This window comes from Muscardinus avellanarius (genome assembly GCF_963383645.1).
Source record: "Muscardinus avellanarius genome assembly, chromosome: 6".
Taxonomy (NCBI): Eukaryota; Metazoa; Chordata; class Mammalia; order Rodentia; family Gliridae; genus Muscardinus; species Muscardinus avellanarius.
Window position 1 is genome coordinate 73339864 of NC_137791.1, and position 20761 is coordinate 73360624.

At 38.2% G+C, this 20761-nt stretch overlaps 1 protein-coding gene across 1 annotated transcript; it reads right to left on the reverse strand.

Moving 5' to 3' along the window:
- Positions 1-205: 205 nt before the first annotated feature.
- Positions 206-20141, reverse strand: FGF5 (fibroblast growth factor 5; the record flags this gene model as incomplete). The annotated part of the gene is made up of 3 exons (XM_080697851.1): positions 206-553; positions 12256-12359; positions 19778-20141. 3 exons carry the CDS (start codon positions 20139-20141, stop codon positions 206-208), a joined length of 816 nt encoding a protein of 271 aa, XP_080553977.1.
- Positions 20142-20761: the final 620 nt, after the last annotated feature.

Below are 20761 nucleotides of genomic sequence, written 5' to 3' on the forward strand. Positions count from 1 at the left end.
AGTGTGCTCCCCTGTATCCGTACAAAGAATTCCAGTTCCTATCAAAAAGCATTTTTGTTTCAGTTACACTGAAACACATGACCTGACTTCCATACAGTGTAAGTATAGCCGAAGCTGTGTGGCAAAGTTTTTCTTCAGCTTACTGAAGACACCTGTAGAAACTCCTGAGGGGAAAGAATGTTTTCTCACAAGGCCAGGATGAATATTATCCAAAACGGAACTTGAGTCTGTATTTCACTGTCTTGGGGCTTTTGCGAGGCGTGGAGAGTGGAACCTTTGGCTTGGCTGGGCTGGGTGGCTTTTTCTTTTCAGGAACAGTAACTGTGAAAGAAAGTTCCGGCTGCTCCGACTGCTTGAATCTTGGTAGAAAATGGGTGGAGACATGCTGGGGTTTAACCCGTGGGCTGCAGCCTCGCTTAGCCTTCCCTCTTTTATTCAGGGCCACGTACCACTCCCGCCCTGTCTTTTCAGTTCTGTGTATTGCTGAAGCATAGGTATTATAGCTATTTTCTTGAAATCTTTCCCTGAACTTGCAGTCATCTGTAAATTTGGCCTAGATGGAAGGAAAAAGAATAAAAATTTAAGCTCTGGTAATATTTTCAGCATGTAATAATGTATGAAGTCATATCAAAAAGGAAGACCAAGAATTCTATTGATCCCTGGCCCTCCTACTCTTCCCTTTTTTATAAAGACACATATAGTTATTTCTAAGTTGCTTTAAAACTTCTGGTTTTATTTCTAAATCTCTACTTTATTCAATTTCATATCTCTAACTTCTGTCCATTATGTATTTGGTGATAATAACAATAAATGTACAAATAATACAGAACCTCTTCAATTTGAACATTACAAACTCTTAATGTAATTTAATACTGGTACTTAAATATTAGTTTTGAAACTACTTTGAAATTTGTAGTTATAATTTTTTAACATAGTTTTTTTTTGTTCCTCTAGGTCAACAAGAAAATAAACAGAAGTATATTACTAAGAGACAGCTACCTGGTGAAGCATAAATTTGTATTTGGAGAAAGGAAATCAAATGATTCCTTTGAAATAAGCATACACTTTTCAGTGTTATCAACATAATTCATGTTGCTGAGAGAGGCATAGCATATGGCCCTATTAATATTTCATATTTTCAAGTTCTGTAGAAAAAAGTATATCTTCACATGTGTTATACCGGAGAGTATATTTGATGCCAAAAAGAAAAACATAATCACCAGAGTCTCTAGCAATATATTAGCCTTATCTCAAACACACACACACACACACACACACACACACACACACACACACACACACAGTATCTGGCCTTGAAATGAGCACAGAACTTTGGAAAAGCAGACCGGCTAACATCCGTCATGGTGCAGGGGGTTTAGTGGAATTATGGCAGCAGTAGTGAGAGGGAGGGAGACAGGAAGGGCATCTGTGAGGGTGGAGGTGGCAGGGCAAAGTGCAGGAAGGTCTTCCTAGGAAACTGACAATACAGCTGAATCCTCAAACACAGCCGGGAAGGAGGGAGCCAGGTGAGATGAGAACACCTTCTCAGGGAGCAGGGACCGTGTGCTCAAAGGTCAGTGTGACACTTTGAATACCTTCCAGGACTTCTCTGCGACTTCCAGTTGAGAGGCACGCATAAAAGAACAAGACACGAGGCTGACAAGCAAGCCAATGCCAGACCCAGCAGAGCTTGGTTTGCCATGCATGCCGAGGAAGCGGAAGGAACATGGTAGCGGGGAAGAGCATGAGTGTGGAGGTCGATGTGCTACCAAATACCAATTTTGCGGATGGAGTTCTTGGCCTTAGGCCCCTTATCCACATTCCTTACACCCACAGGGCTACTGTGAGGATCCACGTATTCCCTAGGTAAGGGATTTGTAGGTTCCATCAAACAAAGTTCATAATCTTCAAGAAATTCAACCTGTAGGATCCAGACTACCATGTTTTGCATTTTTAGGGAGCTCCATTTGCATAGAATTCCTAGGCTCAGCAGTATCCAATGTTTTTCCCCCATATACAAGAGTAAAAGCTATATACTTCCACATCAGATAAGAGGTTGTATACTGAAAGGAAAGAAAAGTGCCCTTTTTCCTCTCTTATTCTAATAATATCAAACTTTTCTCTATAATACAGATCACACTACTGTCATCTTATGTGTGTGTGTGGGGGGGGGGGTTCTGGGGGTGGAACCCAGGGGCTTTCTACCTCCGGGCTATACTTCCAGACCTATTTTATATTTTATTTGGAAACAGGGTCTCACTAAGTTGCCGAGAGCCTCACTAAGTAGCTGAGGCTGGCTTTGAACCTGTGCGATCCTCCTGTCTCAGCCTCCCAAAAGCTGGGATTACAAGCGTGCGCCACCATACCTGACTCACAATACTGTCATCTGAAAGTCAATACTGCAAGGTAATTTACATGAATAAAGTTCACATGGAATTTTTGATTTATGCAAAGTACTCACAATATCAGAAGACAACCAATATCAGAGCATTTCTAACACATGTATATTATGTGTAGCAGTTTACTGGAGTTAGTTATAGTTAAGTGCAATAAAGTCCTTTTGGGGGGCTCCCTGGAGCTATATAATCTAGATCCACTGGCAGATATCTCTGGATTGATCCCCCACAAACTGGAAACAGGTGTGCTAAGGAACCCCCTATGTGTGGCATTTCTCTCTTTCTGTCTCATAATCTGCCAGCCTGGCTAGTCTAAGAAGGTTGTGATGACATCACTTTAGAAAATCACAGTAATTGTTCCCATTTTTTATTTAAAATACTTTCTCACAAGTTAAATATAGATTTGTCTACAGCTGCCTAGCTCTTAAAAGAGCTTTTCCATTTAATTAGATGATCCTGTAGTTTTATTTTAAAATAAAAGCTATAGCCATCTGGAATGTTTCCAGCCCCATAAAAGGATAAATATTTTTGAGAGATAGAGAACAATTCATTAAAAAGAGTAAAATGGACTGAGGATGTAGCTCAGCAGTAGAATGTCTGTATAGCATGTGTGAGGATCAGGGTTTGATCCTAGCACTGCAGAAATAAATAAATTAATTAATTTAAAAATTTTTAAAGTAGTTGGATAACATTTATAAATACAAATATATGATGTACATATATATAATATGTGTATATATAGTATATTATGCCTTAACTTGACTTCTCCCTTTGTTTTATAAAAATATAAAAATATCAAAAATTTCTTTATAATAATTTCATTATAATGCATTGCATTACCTGTTTTTCCCTATATAGTGCTCAAAAAAGGAAATGTCATTTTTAACTAGTATAGCTGATAAGCATCCCTGCATGCACACATGCGCGCGTGCACACACACACACACACACACACACACACACACACACACAGACATACACACAGACATACACACACCATGGCATATTTAAAAACCCTTATCAATTCCATATTAGAACTTCTTATATGAGTGATATCTATCCCATCTACTGAATCACTATCTAAAAACATTATTCTTTCCTCCTCAAGATTCATATTCTAAAGTTCTTTCTTTAAAGTAGTCTTTTAAGAATGTGGCTATTACGGCTATAGATTTTTCAAGGTCCACCTCACTGTCACACACAGAGGAGATAAGAGTTCTAAGGACCCACACAATATTCAGTCTCTCAGCAGTTCCAAATGTACATGAAAACAAGAGTAAAGACAGTCTGACTCTTTTTAATTTCCTAGTTGACTTCTAATTTAATGTTTTTTCTGAAAAAGTTTTCAGGCTCTGAGGGAACAGAACCATTTGAAATAAGCATTTCAGTTAATTTTTTTATTAAGAGATCTACTTTCTTCTTGAAGTATTGACTCTTCTTGTCTGTATTCCTAACCTCGCTAGCTAGGAATGCAAGGACGGTCTTGCAAAGCAGTCCGTCTCTGTATGTAATATCATGTCCAGAGCATCTTTATAGCACAAAGGCATCAATGGGCATTAGTATTCTCTACAGGTGTTCAAATGCATAAATTTACCATTAGACATTTTGTATAATAAATTTTCCAGACCAATTTTCATGTTTAAACTCTCCCTTGAATTTTACAAAGTTTTTAAATAAAATATATACTTTTATTTTATTTAATTATTTACTTGCGTGGGGATGAGGGGGTACTAGGGACTGAATCCAGGGACATTCTACCTCTGAGCTACCCCTAGCCTTATTTTATTTATTTATTATTTTTTTTGTAAAACAGGGTCTCACTAAATTGTGAAGGGCCTCACTAAGTTGCTGAGTCTGGCCACAAACCTGCGATTCTCCTGTCTCTGCCTCCCAAGTAGTGGGATTACAGGCATGCATCAGCATATCCAGCTAAAATATATACATGTATTTATTTATTTATTTATTTATTTATTTATTTATATGTATGTATGTATGTATGTATTGGTGGTAAGGGGGATAGAACTCAGGGGCCTTCTACCTCTGGGCTACACTCCCAGACATATTTTATATTTTATTTGGAAACAGGGTCTCACTAAGTTGCTGAGAGCCTCACTAAATAGCTGAGGCTGGCTTCAAACCTGTGCAATCCTCCTGTCTCAGCCTCCCAAGTACTGGAATTACAAGCATGTGCCACCACGCCTGACTAAAATAAATACTTTAAAATAATAGAAATGCACTATTTTCCTAGAAAACACAGTCGACATACAAACTTTTTTTTATAGTTAAAGTATGAAGTAGAAAGGTGAATGGAATTTCAAATTAGCTATTGAAATCAGGACCCTTATCATTTCACTGTGCTACCACCATCAGCCAGTAAGACTAAAACAATCATTAAACATAAAACATCTCCACCTTTGTTTCAAATTCATTTTGAATAATGCATTCAATAGATATTTATTGACTTTGTAACACATGCCAGGCATTGTTCTAGTTAACACTTTTACAGAGGAAAACAATGTAGGTGTGGCCCTACCCATGTTCTTTGATGGCTTGAATTATCCATGCTTTTCTCTTTAATTACTTCTTCATCTTACAAGTGTCAAAACAAGTTACATTCAATAAGCCATATTTGTAAAATTAAATTCTGAAACCATCTAATTCTATGTAGGTTAGTATGCTCTTGATTGCCAAAACACATAAAACTTAAACATATTAAACTATTTTTGTTTGAATATCCAAATTATCCCAAGGAAGAGAATCATATTGCGAAAAGAAACAACATTTTCAACAGAAGACACTTTCTATTCAACTAATCTCTTCTCATAGGGAAGAATTTATTATTATTATTATTATTGTTATTATTATTGTTGTTGTTGTTGTTGTTATTTTGTGGTGCTGGGGATTTATTTACTCACTCACTTACTTTGTGTCTTTGTGGTGATGGAGATTGAATGCAGAGGCATTCTACCTCCAAACTATTTCTACCCCAAGCCCTGTTTCATTTTGTTTATTTGGAAATAGGGTCTCTCTCACCAAATTGCTGAAAATCTCACCAGGTTGCTAAGACTGGCTTTGAACCATCAATCTTCTTGTCTCAGTCTTCTAACTAGTAAGATTACAGGCATGTGTCAACATGCCCGGTTTAAGAATCCATTTTATTTATTTATTTATTTATTTATTTATTTATTTATTTAGTGGTACTAGAGATGGAACCCAGATGCTTTCTACCTCCGGGCTATACTCCCAGCCCTATTTTTTTTATATTTTTATTTGGAAACAGGGTCTCACTAAGTTGCTGAGAGCCTCACTAAGTAGCTGAGGCTGGCTTCAAACCTGCATGATCCTCCTGTCTCAGCCTCCCAAGCGCGGGGGAGGAGGGGGGATTACAAGCGTGTGCCACCACGCCTGGCTTAAGAATTCATTTTAAACAATGAATGTTTTTAAAAGACCAAATTCATTTCAAGAAAGAAAGTCTTAAATTAATAAGGATATTCAAAAAAAGAAACTAGTTCTAAATTAAAATTAAACAAAAGGGTTAATCAAACAAAAACAATTCTCTAAAACGATTATTGTATGTGTGTGTGGGGGGGGGTACTGGGGTTCCTGGAAGCCCTTCTACCTCCAGGCTACACTCCCAGACCTATTTTATACTTTTTATTTGGAAACAGGGTCTCTTAAACCAATGCGGCTGGTTTTGAACCTGCACAATCCTCCTGTCTCCGCCTCCCAAGCACGGGGATTACAAGCGTGCGCCACCATGCCGGGCTATAAGCTGGTTTTAATAATAATCAGCCTGGTAAGGTAGTGAGACATATAAACTACAGAATCTCTCCTCCTAACTTCCTGCATTGCCTTAAACTTACTCGGGGAGCCAGTTCAAAATGGAGATTTCCCAAGCCCTGTCTGTAGATTGTGTTTTAGTAAGTGTGAGGTGAGAACTTGCACCGTGGTCAACCAGCATCCCACCAGGGAAGTTGGATGCAGGAGAGCCACTCCAAGAATAACATGGTAGAAGGTAGGAACTATCCTTTTGATGACCTTGATAGCTCTATAAATCTAGGCTATTGAAGGCCATTATGTGCCAAGTGGTTCACTCTATTATTTAACTCTTACAATAATTCCATGACCATTAGGATACTATTATCTGACTTTCAATTGGAGAAGTAAATGAAAATGGCCCACAGTCCCACATTTATCAAGTGCCAACCAAGTCCAATCTCATACTCTGATTCCTGGATTAAAGTTTTTTTCATTACACTATGCAAAAACTTTAACCCCAGTCTTACATAGTCTCACTGGCTCTGAAGTTGTTTCATGTAAACATCTCAATAAATGAATAAATGACAAGTGCCACTCCCCAGACTATCAGAGAGATGTACTGCCATCCCTTGGTTCAAGCCACCATGAATCCATGAAGCTACCAGTGAGTCCACCATGCACAAACTTCAATGAAGTGAGCCCACTCTTCAGACTTAGGTGGTATAAACTTAAGAGAAGAAAAGGAAATGTAAACTTCCAAGGCAGAAGAGCCCCAAACCATTTGGGGGCCTGAAGTACTAGTCATTTTCTTTTACTAGGCAAATTGAAAGTTCTTATAAATCGAGGAGGTTTCTAGGCAAGCTCACGGATCTGACTGGCAGAGGGGAGCTTACTAGGTTATTTTTTAATGATGATGATAAGTATTGCTCAAGCCTCTATTTCCCCTTTCAGTAAACATGCCCAGTGTTAGGGGCTGCTGACTCCAACTCATTCTGCCCCCGGCACCGGAAGTCCAGGCCAGACTCTCTTCCCTGGGCACGCCAGCTGGCACCCTCTGAAACCAGGAAAGGAGGATGTTCTAGTCCTTGCTCAGGGCTGATCAAGCACACATTCCATGCCTATTTCGTAAACTCTGCAATTAGTTTTTCTTCCAAACATGACCCCCTAAAACCCTGAGAAACAAAAATAATTCCACCACATGCTTCTCTCTGGATCTTTAAAATAAGCTGACACATTTTCCCCCAATAGGCAACAAGCAATCATGTACACTATGCACACTTCATGACAAGACTGAAGAATACACGATAACTACCTTTCCTAACCTTTCTTCTTTTATTCCCTGATGGACAACAAGGCTCTAAAATAATTTTAAGTTTATGACCCTAGGAAATCTTTTCCTCCTTCATAATGTGAGTTTGGGGACTTTATTTGCCAATTAGGTTCCCTGGAAAAAGAAAAACTGAGTAGATAAGACACGGCTGTATGCACAAAAAATCCAGAGCCAAGGGAAAACAGTTCAATGATAAATAGGATTGGGGCCTGGTGTAAATTACTGAAGGGTCTCAGCTGCCCGATCTCAAAATCAGAAAGACTGAGGATCATTAACCAGCTGCCAGAGAGCAAATTCGGGAGGATCAGTTGAAACATTAAATAATGTTTCAACATTATTAATTAATTAATAATAAATAATTAACGCTAAATACTTTCCAGGCACTACTCTAAGTGCTCTGTATGTATTATCTCATTTAAAATGCTGAACCATTGCCATAGATCATTACTGTAATTTTCCTCCTTCTGTTGGTTGAGAAAACCAAGAAACAAAGATTAGTATAAGGACATGGTAGGAAGTGGAGGAGTGGGATTTGGCCTTGAGCAATTTAACTGCCTTAACCACACCTCAGAAAACTCCAGAAAAGCTCTCCAATAAGGTCCCCAAGCCTGACAAGGGGAGCATATACAAAGGAAGAGTCAAAGAAGAGCACTGGATCTCAGAAAGCACCCTGCATGGGAATGTACTGAGACAGAGAGCAGAGACTCCAGCAGTGGCTGACTAACCCCGCGGCCCTCTGGGAAACTCTCCATGATGTCTTACACATTTGACAAAGGGAGGACTATACACCTGTAAAGAATGCTGAAAAACCTCGCACACTAGGAGTTTGACTGCATCGTATATTTAGAGTGTACCAAAGCTTTTAAGGAAAGTTGCCTGTGAACCGATGAGTTGAATGACAGAAGGGAGCCTCGCCTATAGACAGTGGAACTTCAAATGAAACTTTGCTTGTGGAATTAACAAATGCAGCCCAAAAATGAAATCAATAAGGGTCACCTAAAGATAACCACTCTGGACTCCTGCTTCAGTTTGCCATCTTTGGTTTGCTGGTGCTGAAGCATTTACTAAATGAAGATGTCTGCGAATAAAACACATCTTTTCTGTTTTGAGCGATCATCTGCAGTGGGGTTCCGTAAGCAACACATCATCACACTGAACAACCAGCATTTGTAAAGGTCTGATAAGTTCTGCAGCCAACACAACTTTCATTCTTAGACTCTAAGATCAAGTAGAGAAGACACAGGGGTAGATGGGTGGGGGTGGGGAGGGGACAGTAATAAAACAGTGTTCTGAATCAGACCTAGAAGGAAATTCACAACTTTACACATCTAAAACTGCCCACTTATTTAGCTATTAGACCACTATAAATACTCTAACGATGTGCCGTGGTGTTCATTTTTTACATATTACATGAAATTATTAAATTGTTCACTTACTAATTTTTGTAAGTAGGTAAAACCGTGTTATTGCTCTCAAAATATATCTTCTTTCAAGCTAACCTTTATCTGCCAACTATTATAGTGTTTAAAGAGAGACAAAAATATTAAGAGGATATAGTTCTGGTCAATCTCTTGTTAACTGTGTAACCTTAGAAAAATAATTTAACATCTCAGGCTCTTTCTTCACCTCATTATCTAATGAGATAATGTGAGTGAAAGAGCTTTTAAAGGTCTAGGAAAGTCCATTATTCCTGTCTGGTTGCTAATTTTTAATACTCTGTTACTATAAAAACCAAGTTGAAATCTATAATTATCCATGAACATTTCTTAATGCAATGGGGGATTGCTTTCCCAGGAATTAGATGAATACTTCATATTTCTAGTTCACACAGAACTTTAAAGGTAACTCTTTAAAGGCTGTTGCACAATTATTAATTCAAAGCAACTCAGAAATTACATATCTAATCCTAAAAGTATGAGTTGTTAGCCTTTTTAGTGATGATGTAATTCTGTAAAAATCAAAACTAAATCAAATTATCATATTTAAAGTTACAAAAACAATTTTCCAACATGTTTAACTAGAAACTGAAAACAGGAAAGAAACCAGCTGGGCATAAAAGTGATAATTGCTAAGATTAAATCCATTTCTAAATTCAACTTCTTTAGAAATAAACCACTTTATAATTTAATTAGGTTTCCATCTAGAGAAAAAAAGTGCTAATAAAAGCTCAGATAAGAGAAAGTAGTCTTGGACAATTGGTTTTAAGGGAATCCACATAATCATGGGGCTTAATTTTTTATCTGCAATTCAGCTCAAAGTCATCAGAATGACTTTTCTATCAAAGAGCTTCAGTGAGTGACATGAGCAAGGCTTGCTTTGTGCTGTTTGAAAGTCATTATTCTATGAAATAACTTTACCCTGCCAAGATGAGGAAGAATAACAGATGCTGTTTTTGCATTATCTGCATCATTTCCACCAGTCATCCTTAGACATTTGGGTCAAATTTCTAGAAATTTGTTACTCGCATTTGACAGAGGAATCGTGTATCCTGCCCTCTCAGTTTGACTCTTCTAATTGGCATCCATTTATAATACTTTGTTCTCTGTGGCAATTATCTTTAGCCTGGTCCAAGCATCCTCTATATTTTGCATGTACTAGTGCTTCAGTTAGAATGTTCTCAAAGTTAAGATTTTTACCCACAACCAACAGACCAATAAAAGAAAGCTTCTGTGCATGATGTGTATTATTATTATGATGATTTTGAAGGTGTTTCAATCTTTTACAATCTTAGACTGAGGAAAAGCTATTCTGTCCTGATGTGTGTATTATTTTTAACCTGTATTATTATTATTATTATTATTATTATTATTATATCATCATCATCATTTGGTGGTGGTAGGGATTAAGCCCAGGGGTTATACCCTCGAAATCCACTATATTTTTGGATTTGAAACAGGGTCTCACTAGGTTGCTGATAGCCTCGCTAAGTTGCTTAAGCTTTCCTCAAACCTGTGATCCTCCTGTCTCAGTCTCCCAAGTATTGGGATTATAGGCATGCACCATCACACCTGGCTCAACTGTTGTTTTTTAATAGTATGAAACAAATGTTCAACTTTTTTTCACATCACAGTGATGCAGTTTTGTCCCTTGAAATAAATAATTTTCAATTCTTCCATTTGAGCAACTGTTTTATAAATACTATATTACAGCTTGATAGAGTAGAATGATGAGCTCAGAATATGGAATAGGCAAATCACTGCATAATTTTGAAATAAAAGATTAAAGAGTTCAACATGCTTTTCATTTGTCATTGATAAACTGAGATTTTGTCATTAATATGCTGTGATTCTACTAGTTTGTAATGTTTAGATTACATTTAGTTTTTCACATATAATAATAAGCAATATTTATTCAGCACAACAATACCAATGTACCAAATACTGTTCTAAGTACATCATATGTATTATCTCATTTAATCCTCAAATAACTATAGCAGTTGTTCCAATTCTCCAGTGTCTGTCATTCAAAAGTTATTAACAAATTGCCTTCTGATGTTAAGGAAAGAATAGTTGTAAAAGTCTTACAAATAGAACTTAGTTGAATTCTCACTGAATTTTTCAAAGGTCTATGAAATAAAAATCACAAATAGCAAGTTTCAGTTAATTGTACTCTTAATTAAAAGTTTCTATATACTTTGAAAAGTGGAAAAGTGATACTTCGACAATTGATTTAATAAGAACTGAGCAGAGTAAAACTTACAGGCCCGATTTTAATGAATAATTGCTTTTTAAAATTAATTAATGTAAAGAAACTTAGTATGCCACAGGAAGATAAAAAAATCACTTTTCAGTGCTATATATACATGTTAACACAAATAAACAGAATCCTAGAGTGTGAGAGTCAGAAGTATTTTATTATTCTTATTTTTATTTTTTATTTTATTTATTTATTTATTTTTGGTGGTACTGGGGTTCCTGGAAGCCCTTCTACCTCCGGCCTACACTCCCAGACCTATTTTTACATTTTTATTTGGAAACAGGGTCTCCTAAACCAGCGCGCGGCTGGCTTCGAACCTGCGCGATCCTCCTGTCTCTGCCTCCCAAGCGCGGGGATTACAAGCGTGCGCCACCACGCCCGGCTGTATTTTATTATTTTTAAAATGTTTTAATGCTTCCCAGGTGATGGGCATTTTTATGACAAAAGAACTAAGTAACTTGTAAATTGGTTACAAATATAAGTGACCTGAAAAAAAGTACAAAATTAGACTTCATAATATTAAGAAGTAATTATATTTGGTGAGTCAGGAAATATAAGATAAAAATCCCTCAAATCCATTAAGTAAATTTCTCTATGGAAGAAAGGCTAGAGGCTTCTCATACTGGTTTCTTCCCTATTTATGAATAAGAAAATGTTAGGCTGCTTAGACCTAATTTTTGACATTATGAGTAGCTTGTAAAATTAAATAAGAACTTCATCTACTAAACACACACATCATCACTATAAACATGTAAACTTAAAATATTATGAATGTTCTATTGCCTTAATACTTCTCTGTAGTTATGCTCTTCTAAGAAATAAAAATGGCAACTTCTTTGAGAAATGTTATTCCCATTAAAACATTTTAGACTATCTTTTCAAGTAAATAAAATATTTAATTATTTTCAGACACACATACAGTTCTCTGGGTTATATGTATATATAGTTTTACAAAAGAAAAGTCTCTGAGCATGTTGTCTGTCTTATCTGCCAATTTAAAAAATTCATTTAATTCTGTGTTACAAATGTAAAATCTCCATTACACCTTTAACAAATATAAAGTGGTTCTACTTACACTTGCATGGAGTTTTCCTTTTTTTGACATCGCTAAAAATTTGTTGCTGAAAACTCCTCGTATTCCTACAATCCCCTGAGACACAGCAAATATTTCCAAAATACCTAGGATGACAGAAATCCCAAAATAAAACACAGACTCTTCTATATATCATTGTGAATAATTAAATTCTGCTTAGATTATTTCCATTCCTTATTCCTGCAATTTAAAAAATAGTGTAACATCATTATGTTTTGCGACATTCACTATTTTTAAAAGGCTAGCATCAAAGCATTTGTTTAAAATGATTAATTGCAAGATTTAAATGTTTGATTCTGCTTCATCATAATTTTTTTCCAGTAAAAAGTTCCTTCAAATAAACAATATTTGGCAAAAGAATCTTTTCAAGTTCTAAAGGAGTCGAAAAGTCAATTTTCTGAGTTTTTTAAAATAATTTTCATCCATTATTTTTCCATCAGAGATACACTACTTTTAACAATAAAGCATATACAGTTTGTCGTAAAAATTAGTATAAGCCATTGGAAATCCTAGCAAATAATAGTTATTTATATAAAATAAGTCCTCTAATCAAACCAAATTAAGAATATAAATCAATGCATGCCCTACCCAATCATTTAATGAGCAGCTCATTTAAAGCCTACACATAAGAAGATACTGAAAACATTATAAATAACTTCAGATTGTTGGCTCAATGAAGAGTTTAAGGGATTATGTTTTAAAACATCTTGCATTTTGAAGCTTTCCTGGAAAAAATTAATGAGACATTTTACTGCATTATTTATATTTTGTATTTCATAGTTACCATTATCAAGTTCAAGGTCCCTCTTCTACAATAATTTCAAAATCCATATTTACTGTGTCAAGATAATTGCTCATCACCGTTCACATAATATTTTAAGACAATGAAACTCTGTGTGCATAAAACTGAAAAGCCTGTTTACCATAAATCTATATATAATGCTATAGGAGCATAAGAACAGCATCATGGGAGTTTTTTTGTTAGTTACCTACATCAAAATGCAAGGAAGCAAAGACACCAAAATAATATAGTTCACTAGGGCTAGAAAAGAATCTGTTCTAGAAAGGAGCAAAGGAAAGAAAAGAAGGGAGGAAGGAAGGAAGGGAGGGACGGAGGGGAAGAGAACATCTCAACCTGTGCTATTTCAAGCATATATATTAACTTAGGATATCTTAATGGAACTCTGCTGAGTAGAAAACTCACCAGATTTACTTTTAAATTGCAAGCTCTCTGTGCATATTTAAAGCATATATAAAATTACTAAAATTATGAAACAGGAATACGTATAAGTGCAATAAATGTATTAAGCATTGATAGTGAACAATGCAAATTAAGCACTCGTAATTATAACAAATGCTACTCTTTCTTATCCAACTTGGTTTTTTAAAAGTACTGGATTAGAAAGCTCATGGGAAAAGGGGGATAACTAGACCTCAGTTCTTATTATAAACATTCTGATCCCAGAGTAAACAAGACACATCTCAGAAAAACTACAGCTACCAACTTATGTTTCTTTTAATTTAGAAAAATTAAAAACGTAAAAACAGTTGAAATTATTCTTTCTTCTAGAAAGAAACTGTTTAAAAACTGATGTCCCATGTACCTTGGTCTTCAAAGCTTTTAAAAATGCTATTTATGATCAATTTTAATATAAAAATTTTTCAACGGTGTACGCACCCAAAGATTTTGAAGCGCCATGATTTTAGCCAGTAGTAACAAAGCACACAGAGTGCTTTGTAAAGTTAAGTAATACATATAAAGTAATGTATTTAAAGTTAAATACATTACATTTAAAGTGGTGTGTTTAATTTTACAAAGTTAAATTGCAAAGATGCAATAATAATATTAAGAGATGACTAGAAATCTGCTATAAAATGTATTTCTATTAGAATTATAGAATGATATTAAGAACATCATTAATGGTTTTAGATACAGGGAAGACTGGGGATGTGATTGTGAATACTGTACAAGCTATGTGCTCAAAAATGAGAAAAGGAGAGAGAGCATAAGAAATTATGATATGTGTGGGATGATACATACAAAAGAGGCAATTTGGAACTGTCAGAGAAAGAGATGCAGTTGTGTTTCCCCCAAAGTACTTGAGGTTCTACTCCTGGAGCTTCTTCATCCCATTGTCTGTGAAGTTGCCTGATTTTATAAAGGCACACTGATTGCATGTTTATGAAAAATGGATGGTGATATTAAAGATAAGATCCCCACAAGTATTTGTGATTGCAGGCTAACTTTTAGATAAAGGTCAAAGACTTTATAAATATTTACTTAATAAAAATATCACTGCTTTACCCAAGCAATACATTGCTTTCTGACAACTAGCAAATTTTATTTTGTAAGACAGACCCACTTTGGCTCATGTAACTTGTATCTCAACACACTTGAGATTTTGTGCATATATGTTATGTACAATTGCATTGCAATGAATTTTAAATATAGGGAAGATGAAATAATATGTGTGAAAGTGTTACTATTTTATTATGTACTGCAAGGTTTCTTTTCTTATATGTCCCAGTATAAAAATAATGTATATCCTGAGAACAGAAAGATTTTATAATTTTAAAAAATATATTTAACTGAAAGCTTTAAAAATATACTTTCACACATTTTCTCTTTACTACAATGAAGAATAGAGGAAAGAGAAAAGATGAGTTTAAAGTATTATTTTTCACACAGACAACTGTGGTTATTGATCTTTTAGATCTCAGTGTAATTATGGATTAACATTGGGAACATGTTTAAGATTATAATTTCCAAACAAGTGTCAGCAGAAATTTAACAATGTCTTGTTTTCTTGCATATTGGAGTGTGTTCTACAAGCTTAACAATACAACTTTCTGCCCTCCCTCGTCAAGAGATCACAGACCTCTCTATTTTATCTGTTTTACTATGCCAAATCTCAGTAACTCAATAAAGAATTCCACATATTTTAAGCCCGTGTGCATTAAATCAGCCATATGTAAATCCCAGAAAACATTTCTCTAATAGTGACCATTTGAAAACTTTTAGTAACTTTCAGGTCCATTAGGAGTTAAGTGATAACAAATTTGATGGAAAATTACATTCACCTTATGGCTGCCAAGACAGCGTCTTTAAGCAACATTGTGAAAAACAATATGTCTATCATATCACAGATAGTTGACGACCGTTTGCCATGTCAAACCCTTCTTTGAGCCTCTCACTGACTCTTTCCCATACCAGGACACAATATGCCTGCTCAGTAGGGACCCTCATTTAGGTACTCACCTGCTACTGCAGCCCTATCCTGCTTTGGGGTGGGGGGAAGAGAGATCAGTATTATGAAGTAATTCATACTAAAGTACCAGTGATGGAGTGTTATCTTCCCTAGGGTGTTTCTGTTTGAGAGGATTCAAAGCAGAGAGTAATGCTTTACAAAGAGAAGCAGACTTTCTTGGTAGAATTTCAGGGTTGACATCCACATTGAAGGAAGCAAGAGTTTCTTGATGTCCCTCAGATCTACACACTGTTTAATCTATTTACTTATAAGGAAAGCTATATTTAATGAAGTAAATTTGTTTCAATAAGGAAACACATAAACGCTTACTTAATCCTCTCCAAATTGTTTAATATAATAAGGCTCTGTTGATGATAACGGTATAGTTATTCTAGACTTGGTCTAGGGGGAAAAAAAAAACACCTAGATATTCCATGTACTCAGAAGCTTTCAACGACCCATCTGAAAATTCCCCAAGAAAAATATTTTAAAATTGAAGTTTCTCTATTTGCATCCATACTGCAACAAATATACCATGCCAAGTTATCAGATCTGAGTCTTGAAATACCCAGTTTAGCCCTCTTTGCTGATTAAATCAGCAATATAAAATTTCTACTTGAGTTTTTCTGCACAGTAGATACACAGTATGATTTATCTAGGCTTGCCCAATTGTCTGATGAATATATACAATACTCTAACTGATGCTAAATTCAGTTTTTTATTAAATATAAGTAAAATATGGGATTTTGATAGTCAAAATATATGATTGGAATTATCATATTTCATGTGAATACTTTGGTTTTCAGGAGCCACAACCTTGAACTTTTTTCCCCTGGGTTGAAAATAAGCTGATTTCTTATTCTTCAGTGGTCCAAGATAAGTCAACAGAAGCATTGTATTGAAACTAAACTGGAAAAGCATATATATTAAAGCAAATTATTGATCTATAGGCAGTTTCTTATCATTTGTCTGTCTTGTCCATCTTTCCCCAGTATTTCTGCATAATCAGGGTTTCTATGCAATGACCTTGATTCCATTTTCTGTTTTCAAAACTTGGGATCACTGTTGTCTTAGAGAAACTGACCTGTGTTCATTTGCACATCCGAACTATATGAAAATTATGTTTCAAAGTCTGTGGACACAGTGTGCCTTCAATGGCAAAACTAGAAAATATTCACAATTTGCAAAAAATAGACTGTCAAATGAAAATTGTGAAATACATAAATATTTTTCTTTTCTGTCTGACATATCTTATTACTGGTTTTCAAAGAACCTGTTAGAATAAAATTTCATGACAAAACTAATTTTTTGTTAAGTATCTGGCTTGTAGTAAAAAAAATATGTTTTCTACATTAACTCACAGCAGAATTAGGAGATAAAAGTGATGTGATCTGTATGCCCTTGACCCAGCTCTCTCAGTCACTCTTGTGAGACTTAGACAAATGTTCCTTCACATAGTCTAAGAGCTAGTCAAGAACCAATGGTACATTTACGTAAATATCAGGAAACCATGAAGTACTACCTCCCTTTTTATTTATTTATTAATTGGTCATCTTCTAAGAGCTAAGTGATCAACTGCAATTAGCAAGCTGCTGACTCTTTCATAGCCACAGAAAGGCAGAGATCCATTCTAAAAGTCCAAATTCCATGCCCTCCTACTAAACATGAGATAGTACCATCATAACTAAACAGTGGTTGCAAAATTTGATAAAGTAGTACTGGACACTTCAGACATCATATAGTAGACGATCACTATGACTTGAATGTTTAAGTTATGCCTTCTTCCATGAAAAAAAGAAAAAAACCTATGAAACCCAAAACAAAAAGACAAAAAAGCTTGCACAAAAGTAATCAAAACATGCGGTATGGTAGCTAACCTATATTCGCTGCATGAATGAATGAATGAATGAATGAATATTGCTTAAGTGAATAAAAAGCAAGTCATGTGAAAGAAAATAAACTCTAGAGAATTGTTTTAAAGTGGAACAAATTAGGAAAGAGCTAGTTATGCTAAGTTTTACTTAGGCACCAGGAGACATTCCTGGTCTTTTGTAGGCATCTTTTGGTATGGATTTTTAAATAAATTATACCTTGGAAAAAACAGGTAGTGGTCAGTTTTTTTTTTTTTTTAGTTGAATACATTCTTTGCTAATCTGTTCTCATTTTCTACTTTCTACTACTTCCCACACTAGCAAGGCCTGCTCTGACTCCTATCTTGTCATTGTGGAGAAGAGAGTGAACATTTTTGGAATGTGCCTGTCTTCAGACATTCGTAGCACATTTCAAAACTCACCCAAGAAGACCACAAGTTTTAGCCCACTGGGCTCCAACTTGGTGCTTGCAGCTATTTGGGGATCTCCACTTAGGTACACAAAGGTTATCCTCAGTTGGTACTGATTTCCTGGACAAATTACAAGAAGAAAAGAAGAAAAGTTTTCCTTTTAAAAAGAGGAGGAAAGATTTCTGGAAGTGGAGAATAAGCTCCCTTGTCCAATGGAGTAGATTTGAATGGGATGAAGTTGAGTTGAATGGGACAAAGTGAGAAGGATAAACAGAAATACTTAAATAGACATCCTGAAACTTCAGAAAATGCACCTTCACCCCAAAAGCCGGTACCCTCTATCGTCAAAGGTGGGAGTACATTAATAAGAGTAAAATAAGCCTCAAAACAGGAAACCTGGCTCCTCTGAGCAATCTGCAAGCGGCTGTGCTGGGACTCCCTCCCTCCCTGGGGTGTGTGTGAGGGCCCTCACTCCACTGGTAGCTCCAGGACACCTAAACAGAAGCGCTGCAGCCCCATGGTGCTCCACTGCACTAAAGACTAAACAGAAGCAGGTGCAGGCACTGGCTGGGGACAGGCATGGAACTGCTCCTATCTGGGAGCCCTGAAACAAATGACCAGGTCTTAACACCAGGCCCCCTTAACCGACTGAAGAAAGCTGCTCAGCAAGCCACATGCAGATATTTGCACCCCCAAACCGCTTCACAAGCCTCTGCTAGATTATCAGTCCCGACACAGGCTCAGCTGTGCTCCTCTGAGAAGGAGACCACTGACTCAAGTGTCTTTGCGCTGAGACAAACAAATTAGGCACACCTGAGAGCGGCTGGGTTGAGCTCAGGTTCCCGGGACTGTATACAGCCAGCACTAGCTAGCTATATTCTCCCTCAGTATCCCAGAAGCCCAGGCTGTGGTTTTAAGTGGTGGACTAGCTCCCTCTGGAAAAGTGATCTAGACCTACTTAAAAAAAAAAAAAAAAAAAGCCTCGGAGAAATAGACCCCAACTCATGCACAGCCCCAATCATCTCTCCCCTCAACTGCCTAGAAGCCGGAAGGGGAATTGGAGGAGCAGCTGTGCTGGTCTGAAATGTAGATGGGGTGGGGGAAGGAAGAGCAGGAGAGAGAGAGAGAGAGAGAGAGAGAGAGAGAGAGAGAGAGAGAGAGAGAGAGAGAGAGAGAGAGAGAGAGGGGAACAACTCAGAAAGAAAAGTTAAAACTTATTTTTTAAATCCTGCACAATCTGCACCGTTACCGAATTTAACCTTTTCTGCCTTTCTTTTAAAATAAAGAACTTTCTCCTAATTGTCCTTGAGGACCAAAGACTGGCCACACTCCTAAGGAGATATTGCAATGGCTTCAAGACACTTTAATAACACTTTAATAATCCCAATATCCATCACATCTCCCGCTCCAATGTGCCCAGCTTCCCAGAACACCAGCTTCTCCCAACCAGGCAACTCTGCTCTCCACTCCATCGATAGCCTACATGTACATATGTATATGATGCATCCATATGTGTGCGCAATGTGTACACATACACATATTAATTTATTTTTATGGTAGTGGTTGAGGGAATTATTTGAGATCCAATTCTTCAAAAAAATAATAGTAACTTCAGCTCAGTACAGGAAAAAGGGATGCGCTTTGATGCTTAATGAGAAATGTAATAATAATCAGAAAGTAAACAGAAATTGAATGTGGTGAAGGAAGATTTGGGGTTTTTCTCCAAGCCAGGCTGGAGTCTTGTTTTGCCAGGGCATCCTGGAAATGAGGTGCCTGTCTGAGCACCAGCCTCAAGGTAACCAACACCTCGGGTATCCTCCTGCCCGGGCTAGAGAGGTGTGTGAGCGCGCACCCAACCCTCTGGGCGGTCCTGCTCCAGGAGGTGCGCCGGTGGCCCCAGGAATATACCGGCAGTCTCTCTGGAATCTCCCTTCGCCCGCTTAGGACAGGTTTTGAAGGAGAGCAAGCAACTTACTTAACATATTGGCTTCGTGAGAGCCATTGACTTTGCCATCCGGGTAGATCTGCAGATGGAAGCCGATGCCCACTCTGCAGTAGAGGCTGCCGGTCCTGCGCCCCGAGGGGCTCCACTGGAAGCTGCCCTGCTCCAAGCCGCTCCCTTGGCTGCCCACGGAGGCCGCGGGGGAGGAGGAGGCAGCCGAAGACGAAGAGGGGGTCGAGCTACTACTACTGCCCCGGCTGCTGCCCGAGTCTCCCGGGTTCCGGTCGGTGGCAGCGGGTCCGGGCTGCCCTTTGGGGGCCAGACGCTTCTCCCCGTGAGCCCACGCGCTGAGGATCAGGTGGCTGAGGAAGAGGAGGAAGAGGAAGGGCAAGCTCATTCTTCCAGCCGCGGGGGTCCCAAGCGCATCTTGTAGGGCTGGCTCTGGGCTCCGTGGCCCGCGCACGGCTGCGTGCCTTTGGCGCTGCCCCCCTCGCCGCACTGGGTGGACATAGCCTCGGGCAGGAGAGAGGGAGTGGGGGAGAGAGAGAGGCCACCCGAGCGGATCTCGGCGCTGGCACCGGGATATTTATAACGCCAGTGATCTCACTGCTCCGTGCACGCCTGCGAAGCTTCCCCTCACCCGCCGCTTTGTGTACTCACTGGCCGGTGCGGGGAGGGAGCCTGGCAGTCCCGGGGGCGGGGGTGTGAAGGAGGGAGGGGATGGGAGCGCGCAAGTGGGAGGAGAGGCCGGGCGGGGAGAAGCTGCACCCCGGACGCCGGGTGCGCCCACGCCGGGGCCGGCGCCCAGCAGTGCTCGCGCCGCGGGCCACCCCGCGCCCAGCCGGGGCCCGCGCACCCGGGCGTCCAGCAGGGACACCGACCGCAGCGGAGCCCAGCCTGCAAACGCGCCCTGGTCCTCTCGCACCTCCGCCGCGCGCGAGGCTCCCGCAACGCAGGCTGTCCACGCACGACCCGATTCCCAGGTTCCTCTCCCTTCGCCCGGCAGCCCCTACTAGA